This window comes from Homalodisca vitripennis, chromosome 1, assembly GCF_021130785.1.
Source record: "Homalodisca vitripennis isolate AUS2020 chromosome 1, UT_GWSS_2.1, whole genome shotgun sequence".
Classification (NCBI taxonomy): domain Eukaryota; kingdom Metazoa; phylum Arthropoda; class Insecta; order Hemiptera; family Cicadellidae; genus Homalodisca; species Homalodisca vitripennis.
The window spans coordinates 14,550,490-14,570,078 of NC_060207.1; the positions used below are offsets into that span (position 1 = coordinate 14,550,490).

A 19,589-nucleotide genomic window follows, 5' to 3' on the forward strand; every position below is an offset into this window, starting at 1 on the left:
TACTAGTGGTAGTGTTAACAATATCACTTTGGTTTAGGTCTGGTTGCACATTTACTTGTAGTTTGGATTGATAATGTAAAATTTGAAGTAGAGCACAGCTTTAATTTTATTTACTCTGAGATTATTTACGAGAGTTTAGTGTATATTAAGGATCCGAGAGGACCTTCTTAAAATCGTAGTGTGCTCTCACTCTTGGTAGAAAAAGGTCCGAGAGACTTGGTACATAGGTTCCTCGTGCTCTAAGGAAGAAGCGAATTATTTTTGAGAGCCAAAATATTTATGTTGGCTGTAAAGGTAACCACTTATGCCTAACCACTCAATCCTGAACTATGATAGGAACGAGAGAATTGCAGAATAAATAAGTTTGTTGCGAGTCATGTGACACAGTATCATGTGAAATAGTAACTCATGTGACGAAGTTACTTTGTTGGATTGGTTGATAAGACTTCGCAACGCTCTGTTGGATTCTTCGATACACCGTTGTATCAATATATTATCCTTGGTTTCTTAAATTTTTTATTTGAGATTTTATGAGGATGGCCTGTTTTATGAGGAACCTACACTATTTCTACTTCAAAATGAGAATAAATTATTATTTTTAGATTGTAAAAAGCATTGCCCCTCGGGAGTTGAACCCGGTTATTATTTTACTACATATTATTTTGCTATTTTACTATTTTATTATTTTACGGTTATTATTTTACCCTGCAAGGTACTAGGAAAACCACTAATGTTAGTTACAACATTTACAATTACAATTTTACTATCTATACTATATTGACCAAAAAGTGCAATCATACAAAATTACATAAAGATTTTTAGCTTAAGAAAATTTCTCATGCAACATATATGATAACTTTACGTGTGGCCCATAATTTGTGATTATTTCTCTTAAACTTTTACCAAATATCTAAAATCACTTCTTAAAGCTTAATTGAATTTTCGAATTTGGCCGATCCTAATAAATAAGACAATGAAATAATAGTGATAACTAGAGCAACATTTAATTAAAATGACAAACCAAATTTAAATTTATAAGCCTATTTTCATTTAAAGCAGTAGGATAAAGTAAAAATAAAAGTAAATTTAATTTTACTCGATTTTAATAAAGTAGTTGTAATAAAGCATGAAAGTTATTATGGCGACATAACAAATGGGATAACCATTAGATGGTGAGAAAGAACATAACAAGAACAGAGTAATGGTATGTTGAACACAAATACTTGCAATATAGAATTCAGGATAAATCATCCGACTTCTTACGTGAGAAGGTAGGCGAAGTACCACAGGCCTTTTCCGGTAGTGTAGGGTAAGGCTGGTACACTCAAACAGAGAGGTCATCGGTTTGATTTTCGAGAAATCAATAAAATTTTGCAAATTGACTTGGACAGTTTGCATTAAACTTTTGGAGAGACATGATAAAATGTCCATGAAGAAACTCCTCAAAAGATTATATGCTCAATCCTTGTAAGTGATCATTTGTACTTTAATTGTAAAGTACATTGGGATGCTGTTGTAAAGACAGAGATATGAGCTCAAATCCTCGAGCGCTTGTGGGTTTACAAAGGAGTCTATCTTGTCCAAGGTATATAGAGGAATGTCTCCATCCATATTCCTTGTCTCGGCCCGACCAGACTCTCTAACTCCTATCTGCAGAGGTAGAAATCGGGCAAAGAAACTCATCTTGGTCTTGGTTTAACTTGTCGTCCACGCTAAAGTGTTACAAATGCCTAATATTTTTTTTCGAAACAAAAGTTCTACTTTGAGTTCAATCATTATTGATCACAAATGCCACTTTACTATAAGTTAGTGCATTTTGTTTCTACAAGTCTTTCATCTACTGGTTTCTTTTACTCTGTTTCAGACTCAGAAGGGTAGCGCCGTACCATCTCCGCCCTCCATTGCTCAATCAGCAGGATCAATTTGCTGAGGAGTCTTACTTGGATCAACCAGCATTTCAACATTCTCACGCACATAGTCACCAACAAACTAAGAAATTGGGAGAGGTTTTTCACCACCACAAGCACTCAGGAGTAGTTGAACACATCCACAAACACACGGGCCAGTCGAGTAATAAACATCACCATCATGGTGAAACAAAACATGATCACCACCACGAAGGTCATGGGAAACACAGTCACAAACACAAGGGTGAAGGTAAACATAGCCACCAACACCATGGGCATCAAGATCACAGCCATAAACATGAAGGTCATGGCAAACACGAACACAAACACGAGGGTGAGGAGAAGCACCTTCATCATCACCAAGGACATACGGAGCATAAACACAAACACGTAGGTCAATCCGAGAATCATCACAAACATCAAGGGATCAGTGAGCACAAGCACAAGCATCATGGGGTTGGGGAACATCATCATCAACATCATGGGGAAGCTGAACATAAACACAAACATCATGGAGAAAGTGCCCACAAGCATCAACATTACGGTCATAGCCAACACAATCATAAGCATCACGGCATTGCGGCTCATAACCATGAACATAAGGGTCATCATGACCATGGCCATAAACATCATGGTCAAACGGAACATGCCCATAAACACATTGGTCACCAAGATCATCATCACAAGCATGAGGGTCATAACTTACACGATCATAAACATCAAGGGCACAACAATCACGAACATAAGCATCACGGCCATACTGAGCATAAACATAAACACGAAGGAGAAAATAAGCATATTCATAAGCATGATGCCCATAGTGAACATCATCACAAACATCATGCTCATGCTGAACATAATCATAAACACGAAGGTCATGCCGAGCACGGTCACAATCATGACGGACATTCAGTGCATAACCACAAACATCATTTACATGCCGATCACAGCCACAAACATCAAGGGGAGGCAAAGCACGGCCACAAACATCTTTTCTCTGGTTTCCATCAGCATAAACACCAAGGGCACGCTGAACACGCTCATAAACATCATGGCCAAAGTGACCATAAACACGAACATCATGGTAGTGCTTCCCATGATCATAAACATCACAGTGAAAATAAGCATGAACACAAACACCACGGTAATAGCGAGCACTATCATAAACACCATGGAGAAAGTAAACACGAGCATAAACATCATGGTTTAGCCAATCATAAACATGGGCATCACGGAGTATCGAAGCATAATCACAATCATCACGGAATGGCTGAGCATTCTCATAAGCATAGTGGTCATTCTCAACATAATCACAAACATCATGGGCTTGCAGATCATGGGCATAAACATGAAGGAGAATCAAAACACGAGCATTCGCATCACGGTCATTCCGAGCATAGCCACAAACATGAAGGATATGGCAAGCATGAACACTCTCACCATGGCCATACGGAGCACGGACATAAACACCATGTAGAGGCCGAACACCAGCACAAGCATGATGGAAAGGGAAAGCACAGTCACGACCACCATGGAACTGGAGGGCACGAACATAAACATTCACTTCAGGGAACGCATGACCACAAGCATCATGGAGAGCATGGCCACAGTCACAAACATCACGGTCACGGAGAACATCATCACAAGCATACCGTACATTCTGTAAATCATCACAAACATCACGGTCATGCAGACCACTCACACAAACATCAAGGAAACGCTGATCACGGTCACAAACATTCCGGCCATAAAAGTCATCACCATGAACATAGTGGTGGTTCTGAGCAACACCACAAACATAACAGCTATAGTAACCATGGTCACAAACATTCTACCGTCGATGATCATGGAGGACTTTACGACGGGACGGAACACTTTCAAATAGTTTCTCGACAAAAAGAGAGGTCTGTCCACAAAAAATTACCTCCTTCGAACACATCGAGAGCAAATAAGAGAAGAAGGGTTAAAAGACAAATGCCTGACAACTTTCCGTTCTTCAAATTTGGTTCGTTTGGGTTTGACAAACTTTTGTTTCCTACAGAAAGCACCCCTAAATCCATTGAACCCTCTAAGTATCACAAAGGGAATACAGAACACAAATCGAAAAGACATTATTCAGAAGAAGACAGTTCAGTACGCTCAGCAAGCTACGAATATGAGGACAGCAGAGAAGAAGAACACTCACACTCACGAGAAGATGACTACTCTTACGAAGAACCAGCTAAGCAGTCAAGTGAACTTTCAGTACCATCTAAAGAGTTTGGAAACTTTGACTTTGATTTTTCAAGTTTCAGTTTTTCAAGAGAGTTTCATTAATATTATCTAATAAATACAACAAAATATAACTTTCTTGTACAACATCAAAAATGCTCCATAACATTATTTTCGTTTTATAAACGAGTAACCATAACAGAAATTATAATTTAGATTGAATTAGTAATTAATATTGAAACTATCTACATTTCATATAAAAGAAAACTTTTTGAATAGTGTTCCATCGTAATTTATAAATAGTACTTTATTACAAATTTCTCTTATCATAATTGCATATCGGAAATATATGAGAGTATTTACATATCTTCTCCACCATAATTCTCGAACAAGTATAACTTAACTGTCATGGCGCAATGCAGTGCAAAATTTAAAAATATTTTATGATATAAATATTATTTTTGATTATACTTTTCGGTGGTTATTCAATATTTTGTAATGTTTTTATATCAGATAAAACAAATCGAACAGAAGTGTTATGATTACTGGCGTATACGAGTTATTTTAAATCGTATAAGGTTACAAGATAGCGGCCGTATGATTACAAAACGCTAAAAAGGTACTATTCCAGCAGAACGAGTATATATGTAATCCCTATAATTTTTAACCATACATTCAAGTATTTAATAATTATGGTACAGCTGTTATAGTTTCGTTGTCTTTATTACTCTGTACCCATTAAAGTTTTTCTTATACTAGTAAAGTTACAGGAGGATGAATGTTTACATGTAGAATATCATTGTCGTGCTGTCATAAATACATTTTAAGTACCTCAATCATTAATTTTTGTTAAATATTAATTTGTTAATTATGCGTTAATAAATATATAACGCTTAAGCTATATGAGGCATTTAAAACGTTAAAAAGGTGAAAATTTATTAACAATGTATAATTTACAAAGCTGAAAATTACATATTAGTATACCAAAGGAGAGAGTAAAATGCAACGAAATCAAGGTATTGGATATAAGTATATTTAAAGAAATAATGAAGTGTTAGTACAATTTTATATATTTTAATACACTAACGTTAAGACTATAGACCGTAAGTGGTTTTTGTGATATGACACAATTATTTAAATGTTGGGTCTGAACCTTTGCTATTATAATCAACAATTTTATATGTATTTGTACCTAGGAACGATTTTGTATTGATTTAATATATTTTATACAAACTAAATCGCTTATTAATTTACCTTGACTAAACATCCAATAAAAGTATTAGACACGAAAAGAATATCCATGCACCAAGTTTGAAATGGTTAAACGAAACTGTGTGGGACATATTAGTTTGGGGTTATCGTCCACAATACTATAGGGATCGAATTTGTAGACCGTGATGACATAAACAGGTACTGCATTTTTCTCCTACTGCAATTAGTCATTGAAAGAAATACTAGATGTTTTACCACAGATATAAATGTGATATAGACATGATAATCTATTTTTGTTTTGGATGGAAAATATCTGACTTTATCTGTTTGGTTCACTGATAACTGCATAGATGATGTATTTCTAGAACCGTAAAATGAGGCGACTTGTCCATTTAAAACCTATTCATACCTGTTCCAGTCATTGTACTGTCTGAAATGTCGTAAGGTAGCACCCATTACAAATGACAGCTGCCCAAACAGTAATTCCTTTTGATTTGAGTGGTCTGTTCAAGAATGTGTGGATTACCGGTGTTGTAATAATTACAATTATGCCTATTTACAGTAGGGCTACCATTGGTAGAAAGTGGACTCGTCTGAAAAAACAATTTGAGTATGCCAAAAGGATCTAGCTCATCAAACCCAATGGTACGAGAACAAAATTCCACTCTCCTGTCCGCATCATCTTCATGAACATTGTGGATTATAGAAGATGACTTTTGTAAAATTTATTTTTTTTTCGTAAGTATAAAAAAACCTCTTTACTGAAGGCTTTGTAATACCAGTTTCAAGTTCGACCTCCCTTAGTGATTTCGGTTTACCTGGAGAGCAGAGCATTGATGCGCATACTAGTACTTCTCTTTCCTCATTTGATCCTCTAGAGTACGTTTTTACGACACTTCCAGTTTCTAATAGAAGATTTTTCCACTTAGTTATTGTTGGATTGCTAGGTGGTTCAACTCCTAGGTAGGCAACCTGAAATTGTCTAATTGCTTCTGTAATTTTACCAAAAGCAATAGCCCACGCACAACACTTCACTTTTTGTTCAACATTAAAAGCCATTTCTCGAACTTCAATATCAGTAAAACTGTAATGGAGGAGGCTAGGGTATGTTTTTATAGCACAAGCAATATTCTTTAATCAAACAGCTGTTTTCAACAATGAGCGTTATTAAACAGCTGTTCTTTAAACCTTTAACGTAGTAATCAAGTCAGGTAATTCAAGAAATACATTTCTATAGGAAGCTAAATGGTAAAATTTTCAATATGTCACCATTTTGTTTCTACAATTGTTAGGGAGCTTTAATTTTTACAGAATACTTTAAAAATCTATTTTATTAATTGTGTAGAGTTTGAAAATGCTCGGTGCATAAATGGGCAAGTAATATAAAATCAAACGTTAAAACCTCTTCGATAGGACCACGCTGCTATCTGTGCACTGTAACAACTGAAGGTATTTTAGAGCTGGCTGTGGTGGACAATCTTTTTCCAATGTTCAACCTCATGCATATTTACGCCCTTAATTATTAATGAGCTGTATAGGTGATATCTCATTTAAATTAATACGCATCTCAACAAATTTTTGTTTTGTCTGTAAAATGTATGCTTTATAAATATATAAAGTATAAAGTGCAAAATATTTTTTTCTGAACATACTATTAAAATATGGGAAAATCCAAAAGCGGTTGGGTTTTTATTTTTTATATCTTTAAAATGTGGCAATTCCTACTGTTTTATAATTGAAAATAAGGTCGTAAAAGTGCTTGAGCTTCAATACTGTTATTACACGACTAAGCTCAAGCTGTTCACCAATACCAGGTATTAAGTCTCACTGTTATCAATATTTACTTATTTACTCTTAGGTCTAAATAAATTATTGTAACTTTTTTAAATTAGTAAATCTGGTACTTACGTATTGTATCGGCCACACTACTATTATTTTAAAACATCAAAGTATTTGGTAATTTAGAAGCATGGTTGTTGTTAAGGTAACTAACTGCCCACAATAGACGTCCGGTGTTATCTTATCGTAATACCTGTCCCTTCCCCCTGGTCAAGGTTCAGCGACCGGCCGCTCCAGCGATAACGATAATAGGGGTATTGATGATTTATTAAGTTTTTTTACACGGTACATAATTGCCTTTCCATTACAATTCAATTTATTTATCGCTGATGGCCGGAGGCACTCGCATTTTTGGGTGGCGGAGTGGGTAAACAGACTGTAGGTCCACGTCGTAAAACTGCAGGAAGCATTTCATACCCACTTCTTAAGGGGTGGACAGTGGGTCCACGGTCCCGGCCTGGGACCCACTGTCCGACTCACGGGTTTCTTTTGACGAGGGGTTGACAAGGGATCGTCGTACTCACACTGCAGCACTTGAATGTATGTTTCGAGATTTAAAAATGATATCTGCTAAATAGTTTTCAGTACACTACATAAGACAGCAGCAAAAAGAATGAAACGAAATTATATACATAAAATAAAGTCAGGTTAGTTACGCCATTTCTAATTTAAGAATGTCAGTAACGATTATAGTGGTCTTTGCTTTATTGGATACGTTTTCGCTCCGACTAGGAGGGCAACGATAAAATATCCTAAGAATGCACAAAAAATCAGGTAAAAAGAACAAGTCATTTATATAATACTATAAGAGCCTGTTAACTTTAGTCAATTGTTCTGTGTAAACATTGTTTTATAGTAGCACAATCTTAAATTACCTTACATTTAGTCGTGAAAGCATAGAGTACGCTTGATAATAACAACACTTCTTATTTCAAACTTTTTTTGCGATCACTGTTGAGCACAAGTAAGACAAATATTTAGATAAGAAAACTAAAAGTTTTATTAAAAGTCTGCTTTTAACTGTACACTTTTAAATATTGAGTATGCATGATGAGTACTGTATGCAGACATCAAAGGAATGTACTATATAACTTTTATATAGTTATATAAAATGCATAGTTTATTTGACTTTTGACAGAAGTAGGCTTTTCAGAAGTTTATATGTACCTTATTCGAGAAAACAAAACAATATTAACTAGAGCTTTTTTATTTAACCAAACACCAAATTTTAAAACTTTTAACGGTTAACGGTTTATTTTAAAGGGGAATAAAACTAATAGGGTTTAAGAATAAATTTAAGAATTTGGAGCGTTCGAAGTCCTTATAACTGCTAGTAATTAAACATGTTATCTCCTGTCGTTCAGGGATCACTATTTGAAATAACGTTAAATTTTTTTCGCAGTGGGATATAGCGATGAATAGCAATTGGAAGTTTGAATGAAACTAGACAAATTTTTTAGCAGTTCATCGAATTCCTGTTCGAGTGATATTTACAACGTATCGTTAGCGGCACAAGGTCACTATTTAAGTATTAGTATGTTGTGTAGGCAGATGGTTTGTTTACTGTTTGGATTATATGCGAAGAGCCACTACTTTAAGGTAAGGTAATAAAATATTTTGTCTTCGTATCTATTTAATTTAATTTGGTACAACTTTAAAAATGATATATTAGACATGAACTAAATGGTTATTTTAACTATTAACAATGTTAATAAAACAATAAACCATCAATTTCAATTAACGTGTAGTACGAGTAACGTGTCTACTGGTATATTCAGTATTATACAAACGATGGTCCAATATAAGGAATAACTAATACAAACTTACTGTAGATGTTATGATATACGCCGACACCTGTGGACTAACTGTCCTACCCTGCAGAAAAGTGACGTCAGCCACCCTCGTCAAACTAGGCGTGGACCTACAGTCCTACAATCGGCGGAGCGTGATCAAGAATAAAAACAACTTTTGTGTGTTTTTTTCAATAAAGAGTTTAGTTTTTGTTTGGTAATGTTTGTTTTTGTTGAATTTTTGTGTTTGGAGAAATGTAGGGGTGTGGTCGATATAATACGTAAGTACCGTAAATCTAGAAGATACATACGGTCATGTCATAAAATACTGAATGAGAGATACACTGCCACTCTAGCACGTTGTATAACGTAACCCAATACACGACAGCATGTAACAGCTGGTCAGCCAGTATCAGTAGATCAAGGTGGTAAACGGTCGTGCATTTGTTCACCTAATGGTAGCGGGATGTGGAGGAGAAAGTACACCTGCTATCACATGCAGGCGGTTCGTAACCGCACTGGTGTGTTCTTATCGCATGTTGTGAATTAATCGATATACAGTTTGTTTATTAGAGCTCTATGTTCTGTAAATAAACCACACAATATTTTGCTTACTCCTTGGACTCATAGCACCAACTTTTGAGGGACACCGTTTTTCCTTCCAGAAGTTACATTTTCTTTGGGTCTTTTTCGTTTAAGGGCCAGCACAAAAGACCCTAGCTTGCCTATTCAAAACTCAGATCACGCGATGCTTGCTCTTTTAGAAAAAAAGTTAACTTGAGCTTGCAAAGTCCAAGTCCAGATCAACTCACCACGCTTTATTGAACAAGAAAAAGTAAGTATAATTCACAGGACTAACGCAGGTTTTATTACAGGCAAAAGATAAGCGGCGCGCGTTTATCACTGATAAGATAAGACGAGTTTATACTAGAAGTAGTACCCGGACTACTGCCCTACAAACTAATACAAAAAAAAAAAAAAAAAAAAAAAAAAAAAAAAAAAAAAAAAAAAAAACGATTAAATTCACTGTCAGTCAGGTATAGTATGTTTGTAAGGTGCTGGCCCTTAAACGAAAAAGACCCTTTTCTTTCTATACTACAACTACTCCACATCGTCATCTAGATGTCAAGGTCCTCAGTATTACCCAGTCTGCGCTTCTAGTAATTAAAATAACAATATTATAATCTAAGCTGAAAGGAATTTCTCGAAATCAAACACTGATTGTACAAAATATACAAAAATATATTTAACAAAGACTTACAAAGTATATTACAACGAGAAATTAAAGCTATAGCGAGTGAATGTAGAGTTTGGTAACGAAGCACACCACGCCGGAGGGCAGGACTTTTGTACGTTGTCGAGAAGTTGAAGGTAACAGGAGATCAGTGCAGGATGACGTCAACTTCTAGGGACACAAAGTATATTACAACGAGAATATTAAAGCTATAGCGAGTGAATGTAGAGTTTGGTAACGAAGCACACCACGCCGGAGGGCAGGACTTTTGTACGTTGTCGAGAAGTTGAAGGTAACAGGAGATCAGTGCAGGATGACGTCAACTTCTAGGGACACAAAGTATATTACAACGAGAATATTAAAGCTATAGCGAGTGAATGTAGAGTTTGGTAAAGAAGCACACCACGCCGGAGGGCAGGACTTTTGTACGTTGTCGAGAAGTTAAAGGTAACAGGAGATCAGTGCAGGATGACGTCAACTTCTAGGGACACAAAGTATATTACAACGAGAATATTAAAGCTATAGCGAGTAAATGTTGGGTTTGGTAACGAAGCACACCACGCCGGAGGGCAGGACGAGAAGTTGAAGGTAACAGGAGATTAGGGCAGGATGACGTCAACTTTTAGGAACACAAAGTAGCAGTAGGTTCAAATACATATAATTGTAGTTTTCACCACTAGGAGTAAAACAGGTTGTTTTGGAATAATTTGGAAAACTAAATTAATACTTACGTAGTGTCAAAGTACACATATAAAATCAGCTGTGTTTTTTTCATTTAATCTAAACTGAAACAAAAATTTTGAGGTTAGCCACTAAAATACTTGATTTTAGTCCCAGCTGATTTTTCAAATCTCTATTATAAAATAACAAAAAATTACTTTATGGACTAGCTTATGTATCAAAAACTTATGATATTTATGCAGTATGATAAAAACTGTTTACTGTCCTCCTCCGTAGACTAATGGTTATAGTCTCAGCTCTCTAACCAAGAGATCACGAGTTCAAATCCCGGGGAGGTCCAATCATGTACTTTGAAAATAAAAAAAGACCAGTGCACTTTGAAGCCGGCATATCTGACGCTGAGGCTTAAATGAGATAAAAAACTATTTACTGTTGTGGTACAATGATATTCGTTGGATAAAGATAAAACAGTAGGCTAACTAAGAGAAACAATGTAACAATCAAAGCATTTGACACATACGAGACTAAGACATCTAGGAATTAACTAAATATGCTTCAAGGATTTCTATAATAAATAAAATATGTATACACAAAGCTACATACAACAGTTTTGATTCAAGGTTAGTATAAAGTAAGGAAATGTATAAAAAATGTATCTAAACTGTGTTTTTGTGCTATCATCCCAATAGCTAGTTATGTGCGGGGATGTGTAGATTGAAGTAAATCTTTTGCTTAAAATGTTTCATTACCTCCAAGTTTTTGTCCTCATTTGAGGATTAGAATTTAAATACAACGTTGCTTTATGTTTTTATTATATCTAGCGTCTATCACATATAACATGTTTTATCAGTACTTATATCGAGCGTAACATTTATATTTATTGGCTTAACAGTTTAGTATTTGATACACATATAACAATGAAAGTACATTCACATGTTTTACAACAAATCAAATATTTAATTTCTGGTCAATTGTAGTTAATTTGGTTTAGAAAAAACGTAATGATTAAAAAGGGTATGTTTTTCTTTAAAAGAGAACATTTTCTAGTATGAACCATCAATCGGGTTTCAGAAACCCGGGGTTCAATCGGGTTTTTGATAATTGGCTAACTTAGTGTATACAATTAAAAAAGAATGTTTTATGAATATACTAACAAAAATTACGTCAAAATTAGAAATGTAGGCTTAAAATACACACAGCTTCGCATATTTATGTACTCAAGTGAAATTAAATAATCTAAAAACCATGTCAATGAGGCCTTTAAGAACAATTTTGAGGTTGGTAGTTAACTATTCAAACCCACAGTAATATAGGACTCTGTTTCTTTCCTTGTAACCTCCTTTCGCTCCTAAAACCAGTAAGTCTTTAATTTCTTCATTTATATATATATATATATATATATATATATATATATATATATATATTGATTACTGTATGTGTTAACGTCAGAGACAAATTTAGTAAAACAAGCATCTACATTTCTGGTTTATACCACATCAAACTATTTTTAATACGTATAGATCCTTGAACAAAGAATCCTGCGATCCTGTGAATCCAGAGTTCACTGTGATCCTTGCACTTGCATTTGAATGACAATAAGGAAACATATCGATCGTTTTTATAATAAGAGTCTTGTAATAATATCCTAAACTGGTGTATATTATACACCATAAATCACTTTAAGATGACGCTACCGGATTATTTTGGATTAATTGCGTACTTAGATTGTCATAACCCTTTACAATAACTTCTCAGAAGACAAAATATGTTTAATTATACTACACGAGGAATTGTAGGCATCCAAGTAGGAAATTTGGCTAGTTATGTGTTAGGTTAGTTTATTCGCCTGAGGAAGATATCAGAATGCAGATCTCGAAACGTAGTGTTATTTTTTGTTTCACTGAAATATGGAAAAACGTGTCCGGAAATAAATCCTGTCTCCTTCATTCATGCCTATGGTACTACTACTTAAAACCTTATAGCACCTTGTGGAAGTATCAAAACAACCCTTCCCTTCTTTCCCTTCTTCCTGTGGTCAGAAAAGTATCTTAAAGGTTGTAACTAATAAAATAAAAACTATTACACACACCGATTGTACCAACCTAACGGTCATCATAAATCTTCAGTCAACCAAACAACTATTATGTTGTAATATGAAATTACTTTAAATGATTTACTCAGCATGAATCCACTGGCTTCTTTGAAAAACGACTCATGTGTAAACTTAAAAAAACTATTTTGAACAACATAAAACGTTGAAAATATTAAGAATTATAAATATGAATACATATATAAAAAGTTTAATTACAAATATTATATGAGTAGGCTATCTTATACGAGAATAATATACAGTACAAACTCTATGGAGTCATTGTCTTTTCGATCTGATATTATGTTAAATAAGTAGTGTATGTGGTTGACCTACATAATAGTGGTATTTTCTCGTCACATGTTTACACAGTAATTGATTGAAATGAAAAGTAGAGAGGCTTGATTGAAACAAACGAGGCAGTTGATTGTTGTGTACAATGAATGACGTTAAAACTCGTGTCGATTCTTAACGAACTACAGAGATAAGCAATGCGATAATGAGAAATGATTGGGCTTAGGTTGCCTTGGTTGCATCTTTGCGCGCCGTCATGAATGTTTGTGGTATCATTAGTGAATGTGTGTAAAGTAATGGATCAAGAAGATAATAATTTCATGAATTAAGGGATTAAATATATAGCATGGAGCATAATATTTTTCACAATATTTTCTCCTTTACCTTCATTAAAGTACTGGTATTTAATAACTTCACTGACAGTTCACTTCTATTAATTCGGAAATGGTGAAACGAAAATGATTTTCCATGAACATTAGGAATTTATATCCGGATCCAGGATCCGGATTCTAAAATATTTTTATTAAAAATTTCCAGAAATTATGTTTGTTATGTACTGTTAGGGATTGTTGTTACTTAACATTCAACAGCATACATTTTTGGGCTAATAAATTCTTTTTGCTTATTGCTGCTAATACTCCTTTCACAAACATTTATTACTAAAAAAACTTTTGGTAGGTAAATGAGAAATTTAAGGGAATATAAGGACATACCTGATCAGTCCCAATCCCAGCCCTTGGAGTAATGGTGTTCCTTGATGTAGACCGGCACCTTGTGGTAATGGTGGACGTGGTGGACGTGATATGGCACGTGGATCACGTAATGCTCACTGTGACCATAAATAACACATGTTTACATATCACGAATATAGCAAAGAAGGCTGTCCTTGATAATAGCTAAAGATAAGCCATCTCTCCGATTCAATTTATCTTTTCCTGGAAAATCTATTACAACAACGAGATTACAAAAAATAAAACCACTATTGCCAACATTGGGTCTGAAAACCTCTAATGTAGTTTGACTGTATTAACAACCCCAAAATTATTCATTAATTGTAAACCGCCACACTTGTTAATATTTCTGTTACAAACCGTTGTTCCTACTAATTTTAGTACCAACATCATCATCGATGTGGTTTATTATGCATCGATGACCAACACATGAACGTACATCAATATAAAAAATGAGTAAGTGACGAGGTATATACTAAGCATAAGTCTTACATCAATGTTACTCTCTATTTCCATCATTTCATATTTTGATAAGTGACTATTGCAATTAAATAAACAGAATACGCCATATCTGATTGTTACTTATACAATAATTAATTATTAATTGTCAATAATTAATTGTCACTAATAACTACAACGTAATTAATTAGATATTTGATACAAACATGTTCTGCAGCTGTCTGGTATTAATTATACGTTAGTATTAGATCATTTGAGTATTTAACCAATATAATTATATATTGTATATATATATATATATATATATATATATATATATATATATATTATACGTTATACGTATTTAATATTATATTTATAATAGAATACATATCTTTATAAATTTCAAATCATACAGTCCAATACTTTAGGATATCAACTTTTGTATTTTTTACTTCGAATTGTTCACTATTTAAAACTAATACTTACTGTTTACCACCCCATCCGCTAGGGTCCGGCATGGGCATGCATGAGACCACGGCGAGCATGGCCAGCACCAGCACTACCTATAGAAAAGCATGGGGGCATTAGCATAACAGTGCTTTTTGCAACTTTTAACATAAAAACTGCAGAATATAAAATATATAGACTAATGACTGAACATTCTATCTTTATTCACCTTTTCATTAAAGATGATATTAATAACCAGGATGTCTTTGCTGTCCCATCGTTCTTAAAAAATGTCAATATAAAGGGAAATAAAAAAAACATATGATGTATAGATTACTTTACAGCTTTTCGAAATTTTAAGGGTATTTCTTATTTTGTAAAATTAAGAACAGCTGGTAGGTGCTCCCCTTGATAATTTAATTCCAATAGAAATACATAGTTACTTGCAAACAGATCTGTGTTTATGTGTGTTAATTAGGTGTAATTAGAAAAGTAAGAACTTTTAAGTCACTTATAAGACAATAAGATAAACGTGTTTAGCCGATTCCAACTTGTCAAATTCCAAATTTAAGAAGTGCCCACAGTAAAATATTTATACGTTTTTGTAATATTAATAATGTAAAATGTCCGGAAACCTGTTTTTTTTATTCAAATTGGCCGTCTTAAATTGTAAACTTTAAGCAAAGTATACAAAATTACTGTTCTGATTGAACAGGTACTATTAAAGGTATACCTATTAAAGGTATACCTACTATTAAAGGTATACCTATTAAAGGTATACCTACTATTAAAGGTATACCTTTAATGTGTAGTTACTTGAAGAGAACAACAACCAAATGCTACCGCGGATATGCAAGGGGAAAATTAAGCACATTATGAAAAGTTAAAAAAGAACTTCGTGTACTTTCTGTAAATAACAATTAGATATAACATTAATTGGAAGTAAGCCACAAAGAATCTAACTAAAATATTATTATCACATTTTGTGTCGTTTCGGAGTTACTGTTAGGCTACAGCAGATGAATGACAATAATCAAGGAAAGGAAATTTAACAGAAAATATTAGTAAATTTATTAATTATGAATGGGATAACGTTGGAACATTTGATACATTGTTCAGTATTCCTTATAATATATCAAAACATATACAACCTATCAAGTATATAACGAAGTTTAACCAACAATTACACACAGTAAATGTAAAAATAAAATAACATTGTCTTGAAAAATTCATGGAATCCAAAAAAGAAAACTGGAGCATTATTTTGTATTGAAACTACACAGAAATAAAATGTATTATTTGTGTACAACCATACATTATGTACACACACATACTGTACTCATACTTTGAAAGTATTAACTTGAGTACAAAATAAAAGTAATTTTATTTTGAAATTAAATGTAATAGTTATTTCAATTCATATTTTTCATTTTGAAAATTGCAAAATAAAGATGTATTTATTTTAAATTAAATAAATTTTATTTTATTCGTGACTAATAATATTATTAACTACTAACTGTTGTAAATTTTCAAAAATTTGAAATTTGAAAAATTATTTTATTTTTTTGAAAGGACTGTATTTTTACAAAAAAACAACAAATAATATAAAAATGTACTTACCAAGATCCTGAGAGAGTAAGCCATGTTATACGATGCACCTGTCACCCAACACAAGGACTGTAGATACAACAGAGCGGTTCGGAAAGTATATATACGGTGTCAGTGGCGGTCCTCCCTCCCACCGGTTACCTCACAGACTAGGCCGGGGTACATCGGTGACCGGTGACCGGTGACGCAATATCAGGCCGCTCAGCTAGTCGCGTGCCTTCCCCGCTAGCACCTGAGATGCCACAGCTTGTCCACCGGGCCACCCGGCCATCCGTCACTGACCTTTCGGCCAAATGTCATCACAGCCGTGCATACCTACCCATACGGTAACACCTTCCCAGCGGATTGTTCAAATAAATCTGCGTTGGAGAATATTTACAAACCAAATGTCCAAAAAAATTGTAAAATATTTGAAATTTTTTAGCGCCAAATTTCTGAATTTCTAATAAAAATAGATACAACACTGTTTACGAATATACAATTCATAATATATTTTAGTTTCAAACTAAAAATTATTTTTACGCTTCCATTTTGGATTCTGTAAATGTTACACCTAATGATTTACATTTTAAAGCTCTGGTTATATTCGTAAAAAATTAAGAAACATTTATTAATACTGTAAAGAAACCCAATTTCCGAATGTGTAGTGAAATGGGTTTTTTTTAAATATTACTTGTAATTAATGTAATAATTATTTTTAACAATTTTTGAGTTATTGTATCATATTAATATAATACTGGTTCAGCAAGACAATCATATCAATGCTTAATTTATGAACAAACACTCCAATAATTAAGAAATTTTATTTTTATGAGCTAACAATAATGCTGCAATTATCATCATCGGATTTATCGTGTTTAAAATTATTATACTTTTAATTTGACTGGAAATAATTAACTTTTTAACTAAATGCTTTAAAAAATTGAAAATTTTTCGGGAAAAAATAGTGCATTTTCTTACTGTTTGCACTAAATTACGTGGCTCAAGCTACAACAATAATCAATACATAAAAACATGTATGTATTGTTGTTGTAACACATTAAGAACAATATTAATGTATTACTCAGCAAACATAACTGTAATCAATAAAGTACGTATACAGGGAGGACGTTATTTTCAACATTACGTAGCATTAGCGAAAACAATCAGAGTACCAACAAATATAGATCATATAAGCTGAACCCGTCAATTAATTAGCAACGATCCATCTCAAATATAAAATGTCTCCCAGTCATTTCCGTCAAGGGATAATTACGGCTTCCGCAAGAACGAACCTTGTTTGCGGTCACTTCCAAAAATTACGTAATTTGACGGCCTATAATTATTGCAAGCCTACTTTCTACTTCATTTCTGGCTGGACCTTCTTTGCACGTTAAAAACTGTAACTGTTCCTTCAGTGAATATTGTATAACATGAGTTATGTCGTTATTAATTTAAAATGGTTTGATATGAAAAGATAGTTTCGTATTATCTTATTAATTTATTCTTCAAATCCTTATTTATTTTTGAGTAAAATAAGAAAAAAATTATTGAACTATATTATCTTAACACACCGAGGAGGAATAGTAAATTGAATATCAACAGTTTAAAACTGAAAGCAACAAATTTATTGAATAAACGAAATTTGACGCAAAAATTTCTTGGAATATTCATAGTGCAGTAAAAATCTTTGAACGTATGTGGAATTTCTGGTTCTTTTGAGTAGTTGGGATGCCAAATTTGTGTATGGAATATTTCATACCTGTATTTATTTTCTAAATGTTGTTTTTGTTTCGAAAATGTAAGAAAGTTACCATGGAAAAATTAAGAGACTATTTATTTATTTATTTTTTATCTAAAATCACTACGAATTGATAATTATAGAATCCTGGACCTTCATTAAAGCATCTTCAAACGAACAATTTTTGTAAAGTATAACATTTCTAAGTTTTTAAACGTAGTGTCTCAAAGCTGAGAGGGATCTAATGAGTTCTAGTAACAACTGATTTCGTTACAGAAAAAAGCGAAGTTTACAATTTTTCTAAAACACACTCGATGTTCAATTTTCATTGAATTCTGGTTTAGATGCCATGATTTTTAAGGTACTTAAACATTAGATATATAAAATAATATACAGTTCTAAGGGGGTCTGCAAATATTCTAACAGCGGATTTCCCAATAACTTAGGTTACCTCAAAAAGAAAGTAATTCGGACACACGATGGCGTTATTCACTGCGTTGTGGTATTCTTACAAAACGAATGCAATTTTTGTCAACCGCAGATTGGGCAGTGAAATAGGATACTATGGTCAGATTATAGAGGAAGGATTGGCTCAGGAATTTGTGAGATATGTTCCCTCTCTACTCAGTATACAACTTTTGTCATGTAGGGAACATATTTTCATGTTGCAATCGGCAAGAAAGAGTGGACGAATAGAAAATAAATATAGAAACCTTATCAGGCTCAGTTAGGGACATCATATTAATAGGGATACATATTAAGAACAAGGCAAACTCGTGTATGTGTGCCAAGAACCGAGAGAACTTCCAGATATATTCCGCTAGACTTCATAATAGTCCAGCAGACAAGAGGCAATGTGCATCGTATAAGTACCTTGTTTTTTATTTTAAGCGATAGATATTTTACCTAAGTAAGAACTTGACCGTCAGCCATACTTTTTTGTTGGAGGTCAACATGGGAAGGGTACACAAAGGGATAAAAACATGAAATTGTGATTTTTTTCTAAGATCGTATTTTTTATAGTTTGGCACTCTTAATATAAAATGTTATATCAGCACCAACTAACTATTACATGGAGACTTTCATTCTCTTTACACGTAGTGTGTGAAGGTGATATGTTATTTATGTGTACCTGTATGGTGGTCGGTTATAAATGTATGAACAAGTTGGAAAAATGAAGTCTAAAATAAAAAATACTTTCATATTTTTTACCTTATTGATACCAAACAACCTCTACCAAAAGTAGTGTGTCTGGTGTTCGGTTTCTTCATTAGGAAAAATTCTGCTATCGATTTAGAGGGAAATAGGCTCTGTGCTTATACGGCGTAACTCAATGTTCGGCTCCTAGACAAGGTATAATCCAGAAGAACATAATATTGTCATTC

The 19,589-nt window shown here is 33.6% G+C and overlaps 1 protein-coding gene across 1 annotated transcript; it reads left to right on the forward strand.

The window, feature by feature from the left end:
- The first annotated feature begins 1,423 nt into the window (after window positions 1-1,423).
- LOC124353820 (sarcoplasmic reticulum histidine-rich calcium-binding protein-like) lies at window positions 1,424-4,223 on the forward strand. Its single transcript, XM_046803875.1, has 2 exons — window positions 1,424-1,467; window positions 1,865-4,223. The coding sequence occupies exons 1-2, from the start codon at window positions 1,424-1,426 to the stop codon at window positions 4,221-4,223; spliced, it is 2,403 nt and encodes an 800-aa protein (XP_046659831.1).
- The last annotated feature ends 15,366 nt before the right edge of the window (window positions 4,224-19,589 follow it).

Bases quoted from the DNA above. Each gene is read 5' to 3' on its own strand.
- LOC124353820 (XM_046803875.1), top strand. From the start codon at position 1,424: ATGTCCATGAAGAAACTCCTCAAAAGATTATATGCTCAATCCTT. The intron at 1,468-1,864 runs GTAAGTGATCAT...ACTCTGTTTCAG, and splicing joins AGATTATATGCTCAATCCTT to ACTCAGAAGGGTAGCGCCGT.